Below are 18577 nucleotides of genomic sequence, written 5' to 3'. Positions count from 1 at the left end.
TGGGTAATGCAGCAAGATGATGCAAAACACAATTTGATGTTTTGGAATGGCCTTGTCAAAGTACAGACCTATTTCAAATTGTGATGCTGTGGCAGGACTTGAAACGAGCAGTTCATGCTTGAAAACCCACAAAAGTATCTGAGTTAAAGCAGTTCTGCATGGAAGAGTGGGCCAAAATTCCTCCACGACGATGTGAGAGACTGATCATCAACTACAGGAAGCTTTTGGTTGGAGTCATTGCAGCTAAAGGTGGTACAACCAGTTATTGAGTGTAAGGGGGCATTACTTTTTCACACAGGGGAATTGGGTGTATCATAACTTTTTTAATTAAATAAATAAAATACGTATATATATTTATTTATTTTGTAAACTCAGGTTACCTTTATCTAATATTGGGTTTTGGTTGAAGATCTGATAACATTCAGTATCAAAACTATGCAAAACTATAGAAAATCAGAAAGGGGGCAAATACTTTTTCACGGAACTGTAAGTGTTTTCTTGACAGGTTCAATGTGAACAGTGTCTTATGAGCCCACATTGCCTTAGCCACTGTGAACAGATCATGAGTTTCGACAGTGTCAGAGGACTTGTCCCCGGCATCATTGGCCATGTACCATCCAGCCTCCTCCCAGGACCCGTATAGGACAGTCAGAGTTGTTCAGATTTACAGTAAACCATAATCAACATGAAAACACCCCTGTGTGTCAACAAGAAACATAGTGGGAAAAATGTACGTGGGCAAAACAGGGCGTGGGTAGTCGGGTAGGTGTGTGTGAGTGTGTTCTGGCGGCAGGTAGGGTGGGTAGGTACATTTGCATCATCTGACTCCAGCACCATTACATGATCCTGAATAAGTATTTGCTGATTGAGAGGAGACCGTGACTGTGCAGTATCGACATGTTTGGATTTACCAAGAAGGCTGGACAGTCATTTGGTTTATAGGAAAGTGTCCCGTTCATTTCTGATCCGTGGTGTTTGATAAGTGGCAGAACTATGGAGTATCCTCTGGTGTGTGTTCTCTTCCTGGTGCTGCTCAATTTCACTACAGGTAAAGTGGACAATAAGCTCATTCTGGAAATATATTGATGCCTATTTGTGCTATATGTCACAAACGCTTTGTTAAATAAGTAGCAGGTTGTCAAATGTCTCTGTTTGGTTGATGCACTTCAGTCAAACAGTATCAAGTCAGCAAGAAGGAAATTTCTATTTATATGACATTGACAACCAATGTCTAGAGTAGACACTAGACATAGATAGTAGATAATTTAGTAAATTGTGCGTTCAACTTGAAGGCACTAATTTTGAATGAAAAGCTTGTATTTCTGTTAAAGTGCCATAGTCTGAAGATTTGATTAATCTCAATTAAAATATTTTAAAGAACTTTAAAGACTTTTGTACTGATTAATAATAAGAAATGTAAAGACTTTTGTACTGATTAATAATATCTCAAAACATGAACTAAACTCATCAATCCATCCTCTTCTAGATGTCTCTGGCCAGGCTGTGGTTCCCTCTATGAACCCCTTAGCTGTGGGAAGTAATGTCACACTGAACCTAGTTCCCCAAAGCCCCATCACCATAGGGACCTGGTCATATGAAACTACAATCATCATAATTGTCTATCCTGGTGGCAGTAGTGTGAGTAAAATGTATCAAGGCAGAATCTCATTCAACCACTCCTCCTCAGAGCTGTCCATAAGCTCTCTCCAACTCAACGACTCAGGACGATATACTGTCCAGGGAATGGAGCCAGTCCTGAACGCTGTGGTGACTTTGTCTGTCCAGGGTAAGGAACTGACCACTGCCTTTCTGTTTATCTTTCTATGATGGTAGACTCTCACTCACTGGCACACACTTGCTCGCACACATACTCACCTGCACACTTACTTGCCTATTCACATATTTTCTTGCACGCAGGTTCACATGCAAACATGTATGCACATCGGTGGAGGCTGCTGAGGGGAAGACAGCTCTTAATAATGGCTGGAATTGAGTGTAATGGAGTGAATGGAATGGTATCAAATATGAAAAGATGTTTGTGATACCATTCCATTTACTCCATTCCAGCCATTATTATGAGTAATTCTCCCCCCAGCAGCCTCCAGTGATGCACATACATTCTCTATCAATGATTCATTCATCTCTGTCACAATAATAAAAGGCAAGGTCATTTTCCTGACATGGAAAGCTAACACTTAAATGTGTCAATGTATTCTGAAACTATAGTGAAGTTGGCCTTCATAATACCTCTGAAAAGAATGAACCTGAACAGATCACAGAGTATGAGCAAATTTTACACAATACTTTTTATGTGTGTGCAAAGAGACTAAGGGCTCTACAGCGCTCAATCCTGTAACTTGGTCTCTATGATAAGTAAATAAAATAAAATAGCATATTTAGATTGATTTCCAAAAGTTTTACAGTCTGAATCAAAACATCAAATATATGGTTGTAATTCAGTAACACACAAAACACTTTCTTGAGACATATCCATTTTATCTTGACTGCCATCTACTCTCTCACCCACAGAGCTCATTTCAAACCTGACTCTAAGGGCCAACGCCATTGATCTAGTGGAATTGAACGATACTGCCATTTTCACCTGCTCCGTCTCCTCTGGCACTTCCCTCTCTTACCGCTGGCTGAATGGCAGCTCAGAGGTAACAGCCAGTGACAGAGTTCGGCTTGGTGGTGGGAACAGCACTCTCACCATAGTCAGTGTGACACGATACGATGAAGGGCCTTTCAGATGTGAGGTCATCAACGGAATCAGCAATGGCACCAGCCAGCCCATTGGCCTCAATGTTAGATGTGAGTATCAGAGCATGCAGTACGAATCACGCACAACAGACATGGATTGTACATTGTCATTGAGAGCTAGCATTCCATGCAATGATGCAATATGCCTATTTTCATCCCTAACCATTCCTCTGTGTCCACATGATCCAGGTCATTATTTGCATGGATCATTAGTACACTGTGTTTAGTAGAGCAGGACGGAAACATATTCTAGGTAATGTTTACCAACACATCATTGTTTTGGTTCCTCCCATAGATGGCCCAAGTAACCTCACCATGATGGTACTTCCTGAGATGACCATAGGACATACAGCCTACAATACGGGCTCTGACATCACTCTGTCCTGCTCCGCTCAGTCCAAACCCGATGTGTCCTACAAGTGGATGTTTAATGGGGCGTTCCTCAACGAGCAAAGCCCACAGCTCAGTCTGCAGAGCACCAGGGAGAACCAGACAGGAAGTTACGCCTGCTTAGCCCACAACAATGTCACACTCCGATTCGCCACCCTGACCACAATGATAAAGATCGTGGGTGAGGCAACATTCATTGTTACGAAATGTCATATAGTTGGTAGTGAATATTTGATTATTGATGGTTATGAATAGAATGTTATATAATTAAGCAATAATGCCCGAAGAGGTGAGGTATATGGCCAATATACAACACCTCTTATGCACGACGCTACGCGGAGTGCCTGGATACACCCCCTTGGGCCTTATTGCTTAATTATAAACTGGGTGGGTCGAGCACTGAATGCTGATTGGCTGACAGCCATGGTATATCAGAACCTATACAACGTATGACAAAACATTGTTTTTTACTGCTCTAATTACGTTGATAACCACACAGTTTATAATGGTATTTTTACCACCGATCGAGTGAAGTACAGCGTGACAAATGACTCTTCCTCTTCTTTTTACCCTAGAGCCGATATCAGCAGTTGCGTTGAACAGTGATGGGAAGCCACCAATACTGGATCAGTCGTTCACTCTGCGGTGTGAGGTGACTGGACCTGTAGACTACATTCGCTGGCTGATGAACAGCCAGCTAATCTCCCTAAACAACAGAACGATCTTCTCTACGGACAACAAGACAATGGTTATCAACCCAATCCAGTTTTCTGACAGTGGAGAATATCTCTGTGAGGCCTTTAATGCTGTCAGCAACCTGAAGAGCATGGCATACAAGCTTGTGGTGAACTGTGAGTATTACACGAGCTGGTAATCTTTGTCCGATAAAACCAATTCAGTGGCCTTGTAGTTAGAGTGTCCGCCCTGAGATTAGAAGGTTGGGAGTTTGATCCCTGGACGAGACATACCAACGACTGTAAAAATGGGACCCAATGTGTCTTTACTAGGCACTCAGCATTAAGGAGATAGAATCGGGATAAGGGCCTGTGATAGACTAGCGTCCTGTCCAAGGGATGTACTTATACATCAAGCTGCAACAAGCTACAGAAACAGGAGATAGGCTCCTGCTCCTATGAGGGGTTTCGCCCAGAGGCTAATTTCTTACTGAACTTTGTCAAAATAGTCAAACCATAAGATTAACCATATTTTCTTGTGTTTAACAGTTGGACCAGAGAGACCTGCTGTAACTAGTCCGGATATAGCGATGACAGGACAAAGCGTGACCTTCAACTGCTCGGCCTCCTCTCAGCCTCTCAGCCAGTTCAGCTGGTTCTTCAATGGCTCCCAGGTGGCATCTGGCTCAGTGTATGAGACTGGCTCACTGACCTTAGCCAGTCATGGGGAGTACACCTGTGTGGCCTTCAACAACATCACTGGCAGAAACAGCACTGTCTCCAAGATGCTCACTGTTGTTGGTGAGTCAGTAACTGCTACTTAAAACCAAGGAACTAAAACTTGCTTTACTGTGTTTGTGTTCAGTTGGTTTTAGACACAGCACACATGCTGCTGAACCTACAGGATAATAAGTTGGAAGTTGAGATAAAAAGTGCTTAAAACCCCTTTGATCTACTTTACACAGCACCTGTGACCATGAGCATTGTGAAAGTCATTGGAGCCCAGCCAATACTGAACGAGAAATTCTCTCTGACCTGTGAGACCGCTGGAACGGTTTACTCCATTCACTGGATGAGGAACGGCTGGCCTCTGTATGCTGACAACAGAACAGACTTCTCTATGAACAACAATACACTGACATTCAACTCTGTCCAGCATTCTGACAACGGAGACTATCAGTGTTCTGCCTACAACCCCCTGAGCAACATGACCAGCCCAGACTACAGACTGACCGTCAACTGTGAGTAGTTATTATCAAGTTCAACTTTGACCCGATGGCCTGAGGTGGAATCTTTGAGAACTTCCTTTATAAATATTGTAATAAAGCCAATGTGATGGTTTGGATCAAACCTTGTATACCATATGACATATGTTGATGTCCTTTAAACTTCTGGCCAATGACAGATGATGGGTTTAACTCAAATCTGTCAAACTCATTCCGCAGAGGGCCGAGTGTCAGCGGGTTTTTCGATCCTCCCTTGAACTTGATTGATGTATTAAGGTTCCTTATTAGTGAGGAACTCCCCAAACCTGGTTGTCTTGGTCTTAATTGAAAGGAAAAAACAAAAACCAGCAGACACTAGGGCCTCCATGGAATGAATTTGACACCCTGGTCTAACTGATTGTCTTTTGTATCATAGATGGACCGGAGATGCCTATTATAACAGGACCAGCATTAGGAGAAACAGGACACAGCGTGATCTTCAACTGCTCGGCCTCCTCTCAGCCTCTCAGCCAGTTCAGCTGGTTCTTCAATGGTTCCCAGGTGGCGACTGGCTCAGTTTATAAGATTGGCTCACTGACCTTAGCCAGTCATGGGGAGTACACCTGCGTGGCCTTCAACAACATCACTTGCAGAAACAGCACTGTCTCCAAGATGCTCACTGTTGTTGGTGAGTCAGTAACTGCTACTTAAAACCAAGGAACTAAAACTTGCTTTACTGTGTTTGTGTTCAGTTGGTTTTAGACACAGCACACATGCTGCTGAACCTACAGGATAATAAGTTGGAAGTTGAGATAAAAAGTGCTTAAAACCCCTTTGATCTACTTTACACAGCACCTGTGACCATGAGCATTGTGAAAGTCATTGGAGCCCAGCCAATACTGAACGAGAAATTCTCTCTGACCTGTGAGACCGCTGGAACGGTTTACTCCATTCACTGGATGAGGAACGGCTGGCCTCTGTATGCTGACAACAGAACAGACTTCTCTATGAACAACAATACACTGACATTGAACTCTGTCCAGCATTCTGACAACGGAGACTATCAGTGTTCTGCCTACAACCCCCTGAGCAACATGACCAGCCCAGAATACAGACTGACCGTCAACTGTGAGTAGTTATTATGGCCCAAAACCAAACTTGATATTTGCCAATTTAATTCTAATTTTGACCTATAATGAGGGCAAGATGGAATTTATAGTAATGGAATTGGGGTAGGTTTGGAGGCCACTTCTGGCACCATTATAAGAAAACCAAGGGGATGGCTGGGTATTGCTGGGGTCAAACCAAGGCAAGCACACTAATGGCATTTCCAATAGCTAATCTCATTCAATATCTTCATCATCTTGTGTTTCCCAGATGGTCCAGAGAGACCTGTTATCACGAGTCCGGATATAGCGATGACAGGACACAGCGTGACCTTCAACTGCTCGGCCTCCTCTCAGCCTCTCAGCCAGTTCAGCTGGTTCTTCAATGGTTCCCAGGTGGCAACTGGCTCAGTGTATAAGACTAGCCCACTGACCTTAGCCAGTCTTGGGGAGTACACCTGTGTGGCCTTCAACAACATCACTGGAAGAAACAGCACTGTCTCCAAGATGCTCACCGTCATTGGTAAGACAGAAGAGACATCCAAACTGTTTAACTTGTACATGTAGATATAGGCCATTCAACATACAGTGATTGTGATGTAGTCAATATTATTGTGACACTGACGTTTTCTGACAGACCCAGTAACCATGGCCACGGTGAAAGTCATCGGTGCCCAGCCAATAGCAGACTACATGTTTACTCTGACCTGTGAGACCGCTGGAAGCATTTACTCCATTCACTGGATGATGAACGGCTGGCCTCTGTATGCTGACAACAGAACAGACTTCTCTATGAACAACAATACACTGACATTCAACTCTGTCCAGCATTCTGACAACGGAGACTATCAGTGTTCTGCCTACAACCCCTGAGCAACATGACCAGCCCAGACTACAGACTGACCGTCAACTGTGAGTAGTTATTATCAAGTTCAACTTTGACCCGATGGCCTGAGGTGGAATCTTTGAGAACTTCCTTTATAAATATTGTAATAAAGCCAATGTGATGGTTTGGATCAAACCTTGTATACCATATGACATATGTTGATGTCCTTTAAACTTCTGGCCAATGACAGATGATGGGTTTAACTCAAATCTGTCAAACTCATTCCGCAGAGGGCCGAGTGTCAGCGGGTTTTTCGATCCTCCCTTGAACTTGATTGATGTATTAAGGTTCCTTATTAGTGAGGAACTCCCCAAACCTGGTTGTCTTGGTCTTAATTGAAAGGAAAAAACAAAAACCAGCAGACACTAGGGCCTCCATGGAATGAATTTGACACCCCTGGTCTAACTGATTGTCTTTTGTATCATAGAGGGACCGGAGATGCCTATTATAACAGGACCAGCATTAGGAGAAACAGGACACAGCGTGATCTTCAACTGCTCGGCCTCCTCTCAGCCTCTCAGCCAGTTCAGCTGGTTCTTCAATGGTTCCCAGGTGGCGACTGGCTCAGTTTATAAGATTGGCTCACTGACCTTAGCCAGTCATGGGGAGTACACCTGCGTGGCCTTCAACAACATCACTTGCAGAAACAGCACTGTCTCCAAGATGCTCACTGTTGTTGGTGAGTCAGTAACTGCTACTTAAAACCAAGGAACTAAAACTTGCTTTACTGTGTTTGTGTTCAGTTGGTTTTAGACACAGCACACATGCTGTGAACCTACAGGATAATAAGTTGGAAGTTGAGATAAAAAGTGCTTAAAAACCCCTTTGATCTACTTTACACAGCACCTGTGACCATGAGCATTGTGAAAGTCATTGAGCCCAGCCAATACTGAACGAGAAATTCTCTCTGACCTGTGAGACCGCTGGAACGGTTTACTCCATTCACTGGATGAGGAACGGCTGGCCTCTGTATGCTGACAACAGAACAGACTTCTCTATGAACAACAATACACTGACATTCAACTCTGTCCAGCATTCTGACAACGGAGACTATCAGCGTCTCTGCCTACAACCCCTGAGCAACATGACCAGCCCAGAATACAGACTGACCGTCAACTGTGAGTAGTTATTATGGCCCAAAACCAAACTTGATATTTGCCAATTTAATTCTAATTTTGACCTATAATGAGGGCAAGAGGGGAATTTATAGTAATGGAATTGGGGGTAGGTTTGGAGGCCACTTCTGGCACCATTATAAGAAAACCAAGGGGGTGGCTGGGTATTGCTGGGGTCAAACCAAGGCAAGCACACTAATGGCATTTCCAATAGCTAATCTCATTCAATATCTTCATCATCTTGTGTTTCCCAGATGGTCCAGAGAGACCTGTTATCACGAGTCCGGATATAGCGATGACAGGACACAGCGTGACCTTCAACTGCTCGGCCTCCTCTCAGCCTCTCAGCCAGTTCAGCTGGTTCTTCAATGGTTCCCAGGTGGCAACTGGCTCAGTGTATAAGACTAGCCCACTGACCTTAGCCAGTCTTGGGGAGTACACCTGTGTGGCCTTCAACAACATCACTGGCAGAAACAGCACTGTCTCCAAGATGCTCACTGTTGTTGGTGAGTCAGACTGTAGATTATTTGCTTTGTTGTGTTCATTTACAATCTGATAATAATTACAATAAACATATTTATCATACAAAGAGCCCAAACATTTATAATCTTTACTCAGCGAAGATGTACAGATGAATACATCCTTTCAATACAGTGCAGTGTCCACTTACAGTATACCCTTAGCTCTCACCCTCTCCTTCCACAAAGATGTACTTTTCCATCACCCAAGATTTATCTGTGCTCCTCCATGCCTATCACAGGACTTCTCATCAGTCAGGAGAGGCCTTGGGAGTATACATTCCTACAGCACACTGCAGTCCACTAAATAATTACACTTCTCATACACAAAGAGCTTAAACCTAACGCTACTTTCAATCTCTAAAGATATGAAAAACAATCTATTCATACTAAGGGGATATAATTATATAAAACATGAAATATATAAAACAGTAATATAAAACAGTAATTTACCATCTATCAGATCGTACAACCATTTGTTTTATATGTACATGTTTTATATATCCAACTATTGCATCACTGGAACTAACCATTTTACCAAATTACAAAACTTGATACTGTACATAAAGCAATACACATCCTCTCTCCTCACAGAGGCTATAAAGTCGGTGATGGTGAAACGAAGCAAAATACCGATAGCATCTGACAACCTAACCCTGACCTGTGATGTCACCGGGCGCTGACACCATCTACTGGATGAAGGACAACCTGTCTTTGGTCCTGAACAACACCTTGAACTCTGACATCACCATCTCCAACAACTCTCTGCACTTCAGTCCAGTCCAGGTGTATAACAATGGAAACTATCAGTGTGTCGCCACCAACATCTTTTGGTCCACACACCAGCCCTAAATACCAGCTACTGGTGAACTGTAAGTACTGGCGTTTTAGTAATATTTTAAAAGATACGCATTTATATAATGTAGAAACAGTCAGAAACCCACCACTGTTATAATGGTTAGTGCATTCCGGGATACTTGGGATGTCCCTAGCCTAAACCCTAACCTTAACCCCTACCCTTACCTTAACCTTTACCTAGCCCTAACATTAACCCTTACCTTAACTGTTTTAAATTTCAACTTCAATGGGGTGATGTAAGAGTTGGATGTCCCAAGTAGCCAGTTTAGACTTTTCCCTGTTATGACCCCACCCTCTCTAAACTTCTTTCTGTAGATGGCCCTCTGAGTGTGAACATCTCTGGCCCAGTGTCAGTGGTGATTGGCTCAGTAATCACAGCTACGCTGAAGTGCTCTGCCAACTCCCAGCCAACCAGCGAGTACGGGTGGAAATTCAACAACCAATCAGTGCTGGGGACTGGTCCTTTGATGGCTGTTGTCGCCTCCTTGGAGAATGCAGGGGACTACACTTGTGTGGCCAAGAACCCTGTGACCAACATCTCAATGTCCAAGACCATCACTCTGGATGTCACTGGTAAGTGGGTCGGCTGTTGTAGTAAGACCTAGGTGGGATGTAATGAGTAATCAAATGTCACAAAGTTGTTTTTATTATGTTGAAACTTGGTATTTAATTTTGGCATACTTCTTTGTGCAAGGATAATGTTCATGCATCAGGGAAAATGCAATAAAGCCATATGCTGAACTGAGGGGGTACAGACAGGAATCAAGAATAATATTTGTTTTAAATTATATTATATTTCTCCTCCCCTGCCTCCCCTCCTCTCCCTTTCTCCTTTCTCTCTCAGGCCACTCGACTGCCCCTCCATTCCAGTCCAGAGTTGGTCTGATGCTGATGGCCCTGCTAGCTCTCTCTCTCTGCCTCTGATCAACCACTGAGACCACCACAGTATGCACACTGCATGTCTGTCTGCTGGCTGGGAGCCAATCACTCCCTTCCCTCTACCCTCACTGACCTGAGAAAGGACTGGATAGGAATAAGTGGTATTGTCGATATTATGATTGCCCCATCTTGCCACCATAGGGCTGGGTTTAGTATGCTCAGCTCCTTTCCAATGTTTTTAGGTTGTGAGGAGAGAGTCAACAAGAGGTCAGAAAGGGAGGGGTCTATCCCCTTAGAATAGAACCCACCTCCACAATGTGTTTTTATGTCAATCATCTCTATAAACTGATATTCCTTTTAAAAACAACAATCTTGAAAACTGGTCTTCAACATGGTAATTGAAGGGGCAAACATCCACTGCTCAGCTGCACTGCCTATTTCTGTTTCTAATTCAATGTTCTTACATATTCACTGCCCTTGTGACTGTTGCCCTGGAGTCCATTCACTGAGTCCCTTTCTGTGTTTTCTGTGTTTGATCATGTATGTAAACTCTGTAGTTCAAGAACAAATTCAGGTTTATTTAGCTTATAAATACCTTAGAGGTAAAATGTTTCAAACGATAATACATTTAACTGGTGTTTATGTAAAACATGGCTTGTTTTTGCACCTATTTAATGTATAAGCTTGTAAATCCTCGGAGGAGATGTAGGCTTGTGCTGTTGTCTTATGTTTATATTTCCTCTTCATTAATTATTGTCTTAAATAAATTGTTGTCTTTTCACACCTGTCCTACTGAATGGTGCAATCTTGGGTGATTTCTTTATCGGCAAAATCGCTGTGAAGAAATTTGGATTTAATGAAGTAGCTACAGAAGGAGTTAGAGTGGCACAATACACACAAAAGGAAATGTGAAATCGAATTATAAAATGCTAAAATAATACATTGGAAATCACTCCACACACATAGTGAAACTTGTTATAAAAAAAAGTGTATTACAAAGGAGTATAATTATATAATAAATGTTTATTAAAAAAGGAGTCATGGTTCTTGAGAGAGCAATGTGAGATTACAAAACATGGTTTCAAGGTTTATAAAGTAGTTATTAAAGGTCAACTCTTTAAATTGGAATGCTCATGAAGTTTTTGCCTTGGTCACCCTTTGATCTCTCTACCCTTTCCATGATCTTCGGGCATTTCCACTGATTCTTGAATCCTTTCCTTAAGCACATTGCCACAACTGGATTGTGCGTAGGTTGGAGAGGATGGGAGAGAGATACACAGATTAGTGACTTTCGGAGAGTACACTGTAACAAGTATTGTAGTAACTCTTCAATGTACTGCTGTTCCACTGTAACAAGTATTGTAGTAACTCTTCAATGTACTGCTGTTAGTGTTACAGAAACACAGGGCTACTCACAGGCCTTCCTGGGCTTGCGGTAGAGGCAGCCTCCACTCAAACCCTCTCTCCTCCTCCCTGAGTGACACAAAGCATACTGCTGTGTTAGCCTGAGTGCCATTCGGATCTGCCAACTATTTGCCATCCAAAAACATTACAATCATGGGCTGTCAGAAACAGACTGAAAAGCAGGCTAGGATTGTATCCACTTACAAAAATCACAAATTACTGTATATCCTTAAAATATACATACTGGACAAATAGCAATTACTTCCTAATCACTCACCCTTACAGTCACACAGTCTGTCATGGTGTCTGGGGGGGTTGATCTGGTCTCCAACTTTCCCTGGGTCCTCCACTGTAGCTACACTGACACCTGAACGTTGTACATCAGTTTCAGGAATCCCTTGGTAGAGAGGATAATCAGAATGGATATGTATGTATGATAGATATTTCTGCATGATGGATATGTCTGTAAGACGGATATTTCTGTATGATGGATATGTCTGCATGACAGATATTTATGTATGATGGATATGTACAGTGCATTCAGAAAGTATTCAGACCCCTTGACTTTTTCCACATTTTGTTTCGTTAAAGCCTTATTCTAAAATTGATTAAATAATTTTTTTACCCTCATCAATCTAGACGCAGTACCCCATAATGACAAAGCAAAAACGGGTTTTTATAAAATGTTGCAAATGTATAAAATAAAATACAACGGAAAAATTAAATTTACATAAGTATTCAGACCCTTTATTCAGTAATTTGTTGAAACACCTTTGGCAGCGATTACAGCATTGAGTCTTCTTGAGTATGATGCTACAAGCTTGGCACACCTGGAATTGGGGAGTTTCTCCCATTCTTCTCTGCAGATCCTCTCAAGCTCTGTCAGGTTGGATGGGGAGCGTCGCTGCACAGCTATTTTTAGGTCTCTCCAGAGATGTTAGATCGGGTTCAAGTCCAGGCTCTGGCTGGGATACTCAAGGACATTCAGAGACTTGTCCCGAAGCCACTCCTGCCTTGTCTTGGCTGTGTGCTTAGGGTCGTTGTCATGTTGGAAGGTGAACCTTTGCCCCAGTCTGAGGTCCTGAGCGCTCTGGAGCATGTTTTCATCAAGGATCTCTCTGTACTTTTCTCCGTTCATCTTTCCCTCGATCCTGACTAGTCTCCCAGTCCCTGACACTTAAAAACATCCCCACATCATGTTGCTGCCACCACCATGCTTCACCATAGGGATGGTGCCAGGTTTATTCCATTCGTGACACTCGGCATTCAGGCCAAATAGTTTAATCCTGTATTCATCAGACCAGAGAATCTTGTATCTCATGGTATGAGAGTCCTTTATGTGCCTTTTGGCAAACTCCAAGCGGGCTGTCATGTGCCTTTTACTGAGGAGTGGCTTCTGTCTGGTCACTCTACCATAAAGGCCTGATTGGTGGAGTGCTGCAGAGATGGTTGTCCTTCTGGAAGGTTCTCCCATCTCCACAGAGGAACTCTGGAGCTCTGTCAGGTTCTTGGTCACCTCCCTGACCAAGGCCCTTCTCCCCCGATTGCTCAGTTTGGCCGGGCGGCCAGCTCTAGGAAGAGTCTTGGTGGTTCCAAACTTCTTCCATTTAAGAATGATGGAGGCCACTGTTTTCTTGGGGACCTTCAATGCTGCAGACATTTGTTGGTACCCTTCCCCAGATATGTGCCTCGACACAATCCTGTCTTGGAGCTCTACGGACAATTCCTTCGACCTCATGGCTTGTTTTTTGTTCTGACATTCACTGTCAACTGTGGGACCTTGTATAGACAGGTGTGTGCCTTTCTAAATCATGTCCAATCAATTGAAATTACCACAGGTGGACTCCAATCAAGTTGTAGAAACATCTCAAGGATAATCATTGGAAACAAGATGCACCTGAGCTCAATTTTGAGTCTCATATCAAAGGGTCTGAATACTTATGTAAATAAGGTATCTGTTTTTTAATTTTTAATACATTTGCAGACATTTCTAAAAACCTGTTTTTGCTTTGTCATTATGGGGTATTGTGTGTAGATTGATGATCATTTTTTTTATTTAATCAATTTTAGAATAAGGCTGTAATGTAACAAAATGTGGAAAAGTCAAGGGGTCTGAATACTTTCCGAATGCACTGAATGTACGATGGATATTTCTGTATGATGGATGTGTCTGTATGATGGATATGTCTGTATGACGGATATTTCTGTATGATGGATATGTCTGTATGATGGATATGTCTGTATGATGGATATTTCTGTATGATGGATGTGTCTGTATGATGGATATGTCTGTATGACGGATATTTCTGTATGATGGATATGTCTGTATGATGAATATGTCTGTATGATGGATATGTCTGTATGATGGATATGTCTGTATGATGGATATGTCTGTATGATGGATATGTCTGTATGACGGATATTTCTGTATGATGGATATGTCTGTATGATGGATATGTCTGTATGACGGATATTTCTGTATGATGGATGTGTCTGTATGATGGATATGTCTGTATGACGGATATGTCTGCATGATGGATATGTCTGTATGACGGATTTTCTGTATGATGGATATGTCTGTATGATAGATACGTCTGTATGATGGATATTTCTGTATGATGGACATTTATGTATGACGGATATGTCTGTCTGTATGATAGATGTCTGTCTGCAATGCTTCATGAAACGCTCAAAACATCAGAAAGAAACAATCAAATTCACATTTCAATTTGTCTACAAGTCTCCCTATGAGTTAAGAGCTAAATGTAGTGCTTTCAAAGACACCTCAAATCATGCACACCAGTAGCAGCTTTATTAAGTGTAACCTGCTTTAACTCACTGTACATGATAAAGCCAAATACATTCAACAGTAAATCAAACAGAATGTTCAATACTTTACCTTGACCGGTGAATGCCAATACACAGAACAGCAAAAGCATCATAAATCCCATTCCTATGTCCACACTATCCTTGTGAATGTGCAATATAACCTCTGCAGCTACTACTGAATGAACAACTAAACACTGCAGTAACTTCAGCCCTTTATATAGACATGTGTCTCAGTCTGAGATGAAATGGGCCATGTTGTATGAAGCGTGTCCCCCTACCGACACTCACACCTGCCTTGTGGCTTGTTGTGTTATATATGCCAAGTGTTTAGGAAAGAGTGGACGTTGGCCAAAACAACACCTCATAGAGTTAAAGATGAGTGAAGTCAGCCTGACAGGTGGATGAGGGCCGTTCATGATACTGACATGTGATAGTGTCTATGACAAAACACTCTTCTGCCTTCATAGCTTATGTTCAATAAATATACTTTATTTCTGTTAGGCCTACTGCTGCTAGGTAGCTCTCTCTCTGCTCTCTCCCTCCCCTCTGTCTGTCCTTGATTGCAGGAGTGAAGCCTGGTGTGCGGGAGTCAGGGTTCCAGCTGCAGCTCATTCACCATAATCACCTCAGCCTTTAAGACCCGGTCAAACTTACCACTCATCGTCAGATCATAGTCAAGACGACCATATATTTGGAACCTGACTCCTGCCTCCGCTTCACCCCCTGCCACCACCATCCTGCTCTCCACTACTGGACCTCTCTTTGGACTCACCACGGACACTAGGACATTACGGTACCACACCTGCCCTGACCTGGATCTGTTACCCTCCTGTAACCTGGACTTGCTCTTCCCCTATTATTGGAAACCTGGACTATTGAACATTTTAAATAAACCTGTTAAACCTTCTCTGGCTTGATGTACTTGTCTGCATTTGGGTTCTAATACTGGTAAATCATAACAGTATGATCTGACCATCATGAACCCAGCAGACAGTAGCTCGATACCACCCCAGAGTGCACTCAAATTTGGACGGCCATAGCCAATCAGGGCATTTTACTTGGCCAACATGATACCCTGTTTAAGACGATTGCTGAGGACAGTCAGGTGCTGCTTAATCAGGTTCAATTACTCACCAATCAGTGTCTGCCCTTACTACCCCCTTCAGCCCAGATCAGAGAGCCTTTTGTTCCTGCTCCAGAGCGCTATGACGGGAACATGGGAACCTGTGGCGATTTTTTTGACTCAATGCTCGTTAGTGTTTGAACAACAGCCCTCACCTACGCCTCAGAAAGAGCTCGTATTGCCTACCTTATCAACTCTACTAGCGGTTCCGCTCGTGCCTGAGGATCCGCGGTCTGGGAGAGTCAGTCGGACATTTGCAACGCTTACGTTGCCTTCACCACTGAGATGAGGAAGGTTTTGACCACCCCGCACGAGGCAAGGAGGCTGCGAAACGGTTGTTTTCTCTTCGGCAGGGGGCCTGCAGTGTGCGGAGATGGCAGTGGAGTTTCGGACTTTAGCAGCAGTGAGTGGTTGGAATGACGAGGCATTACAAGGAGTGTTCATCAATGCTTTGTCTGAGACTTTAAAAAGATGAATTGGTGTCATATGATGAATCGCCTACGCTGGATAATCTTATTTCACTCACCATCAGGTTGGATAATCGGATTCGGGAGCGCCGCCGGGAGAGGAGTGGTAGTTCCAAGCAACCTGTCTGTCATCAACAAACTCCTCCCCGCATCTTCCCTACGGAGAAAGCCGTGTCTTCCCGAGTCGATACGAGGAGCACTGAACCCGAGCCATGGAGGTGGGTCATGCACGGTTGTCCTCAGAGGAGCGTGCACGCCGTATTCAGGCTCGGGTCTGCCTGTATTGTGGAGAACCTGGTCATTTCGTTCCTTCCTGCCCAGTTCGTCCGGGAAAAGGGGCCGGCTCATCATTAATGGGAGAAGTTTTGGTGAGCCGAGCAGCGGATTCTTCCCTCTTCTCCCCGCATTCTGCTCCAGGCATCCCTCCAGTGGCAGTTCCAGAATCTCTCTGTTAGTGCGCTGATTGACTCTGGTGCCGACGAAAGCTTTTGGATAGAGAGTGGGCTCAACAAATGGATTTGGAGACTGTTCCTATGGACTGTCCGCTGCAGGCTAAGGGTCTAAATGGACAATTGTTGACCCGTATTACCCATCAGACTGTTCCTGTTTGTCTTAGAGTGTCGGGAATCATCAGAGAACATTCAATTCCATATTATCGACTGCCCACAGACCCCCCTGGTCCTTGGTATCCCCTGGCTCATAAGACACAATCCACACATTGATTGGGTGACAGGTAGAATTGTTTCATGGAGCACATTTTGTCATGTGAATTGTTTGTGTTCTGCTCTGACTCCTGCCAGTACTGTGCCTCAACCTCCACTGGAGTCCATGGATCTTTCTGCTGTTCCTGACGTGTATCATGACCTGGCATCCGTTTCTGCAAACACAGAGCTACTTCTCTTCCTCCTCACCGGCCCCTTACACTCGCCATTGACCTCCAGCCAGGAGCCCCGCTCCCCCAGCAGTCGCCTGTACAAGTCTCCCCGGCCGGAGACGGAGGCTATGGAGAACTACATTCGGGACTCCTTGGCGGCAGGTATTATGCGTCCTTCCTCGTCACCTGTAGGAGCGGGATTCTTTTTGTTGCTAAGAAGGATAAGACCCTCAGACCCTGTATTGATTACCGTGGACTTAACAACATCACCATTAAGAACAAGTATTCTCTGCCTTTGATTAATTCTGCTTTTCCCCTCCTTCATGGTGCTACCATCTTTACGAAACTGGATCTACGAAATGCGTATCACCTGGTGCGCATTCGTAAAGGTGATGAATGGAAGACTGCCTTCAACACACCCTTGGGACATTTTGAGTATCTGGTTATGCCTTTTGGGTTGTCTAATGCCCCTGCTGTTTTTCAGGCACTAGTCAATGATGTCCTTCGGGACATGTTGAATCGGTTTGTTTTTGTCTATCTGGATGATATCTTGATTTTCTCAGAGTCCTCCCAGGAACATGAACTGCATGTGCGCCAGGTGTTGCAAAGGTTGTTGGAGAACAAACTGTTTGTGAAGATGGAGAAATGTGAATTTCATGTGTCTGAGACCTCTTTTTGGGTTACATCATAGCTCAGGGGGAGTTGCGGATGGACCCAGCTAAGATCTCTGCTGTCACGGACTGGCCAGCCCCCTCTACCCGCAAACAACTTCAACGATTTCTGGGGTTTGCGAACTTCTATAGGAGGTTCATCAAGGACTACAGCCGCATTGCGCGCCACTCACCGCTCTCACCTCCATCTCACGACCGCTTCGCTTGGAATGAAGGGGCCGAATCAGCGTTCGAAGAACTGAAACATCGCTTCGCCTCGGCTCCCATTCTGATGCAGCCCGACCCCCGACCGCCAGTTTGTCGTGGAGGTGGATGCATCCGACACTGGGGTAGGTGCGGTGTTGTCACAGCGTTCTCCTGAAGATAACAAACTGCATCCCTGTGCTTTTCTCTCAAGGAAACTTTCTCAGGCAGAGAGGAATTATGATGTTGGCAATCGTGAACTGCTCGCCGTTAAGCTGGCTCTCGAGGAGTGGCGACATTGGTTGGAGGGGCGGAACAACCCTTCATCGCTTGGACGGATCATAAGAATCTGGCTTACCTCCAGTCAGCGAAGCAGCTCAACCCCCGTCAAGCCAGGTGGGCACTATTTTTTGGGAGATTCAATTTTTCTCTGTCTTACCGTCCTGGGTCACGCAACGTCAAGCCTGACGCCCTGTCTCGTGTTCATTCGGCTGTTGATACTGGTAGTAACCCTGAACCCATTTTGCCTCCTACCTGCAGTATTGCGGTCATCACATGTGACATCGAGGGGATTGTTAGACAGGCTCAACATCATCAAGCTGACCCTGGGAGGGGTCCTCCTAACCGGATGTTTG

The 18577-nt window shown here is 44.0% G+C and overlaps 3 protein-coding genes across 4 annotated transcripts; all 3 read left to right on the top strand.

Annotated features, from left to right (window-relative positions):
- Window positions 1-789: 789 nt before the first annotated feature.
- On the top strand, window positions 790-7018 carry LOC123482128 (carcinoembryonic antigen-related cell adhesion molecule 5-like). Of its 2 annotated transcripts, XM_045208625.1 has the most exons (11): window positions 790-1048; window positions 1487-1786; window positions 2530-2811; window positions 3056-3331; window positions 3726-4001; window positions 4374-4625; window positions 4790-5065; window positions 5466-5717; window positions 5882-6157; window positions 6407-6658; window positions 6773-7018. In XM_045208625.1, exons 1-11 carry the CDS (start codon window positions 994-996, stop codon window positions 7006-7008), a joined length of 2733 nt encoding a protein of 910 aa, XP_045064560.1. In that variant the 5' UTR covers window positions 790-993; the 3' UTR covers window positions 7009-7018. The 2 variants fall into 2 exon arrangements, with proteins under 2 accessions (XP_045064560.1, XP_045064561.1); XM_045208626.1 differs by lacking the exons at window positions 5466-5717; window positions 5882-6157.
- Window positions 7019-7459: 441 nt separating this feature from the next.
- LOC121542873 (carcinoembryonic antigen-related cell adhesion molecule 5-like) lies at window positions 7460-9337 on the top strand. The gene is made up of 4 exons (XM_045208330.1): window positions 7460-7708; window positions 8055-8139; window positions 8391-8642; window positions 9249-9337. The coding sequence occupies exons 1-4, from the start codon at window positions 7460-7462 to the stop codon at window positions 9335-9337; spliced, it is 675 nt and encodes a 224-aa protein (XP_045064265.1).
- Window positions 9338-9450: 113 nt separating this feature from the next.
- On the top strand, window positions 9451-10663 carry LOC123482075 (carcinoembryonic antigen-related cell adhesion molecule 5-like). The gene is made up of 3 exons (XM_045208329.1): window positions 9451-9526; window positions 9828-10085; window positions 10357-10663. The coding sequence occupies exons 1-3, from the start codon at window positions 9451-9453 to the stop codon at window positions 10434-10436; spliced, it is 414 nt and encodes a 137-aa protein (XP_045064264.1). The 3' UTR covers window positions 10437-10663.
- Window positions 10664-18577: the final 7914 nt, after the last annotated feature.

Source organism: Coregonus clupeaformis, chromosome 28, assembly GCF_020615455.1.
Source record: "Coregonus clupeaformis isolate EN_2021a chromosome 28, ASM2061545v1, whole genome shotgun sequence".
Classification (NCBI taxonomy): domain Eukaryota; kingdom Metazoa; phylum Chordata; class Actinopteri; order Salmoniformes; family Salmonidae; genus Coregonus; species Coregonus clupeaformis.
The sequence above is the reverse complement of the archived record's forward strand: the minus strand, read 5'-3'. Positions and strand labels throughout refer to the sequence as shown.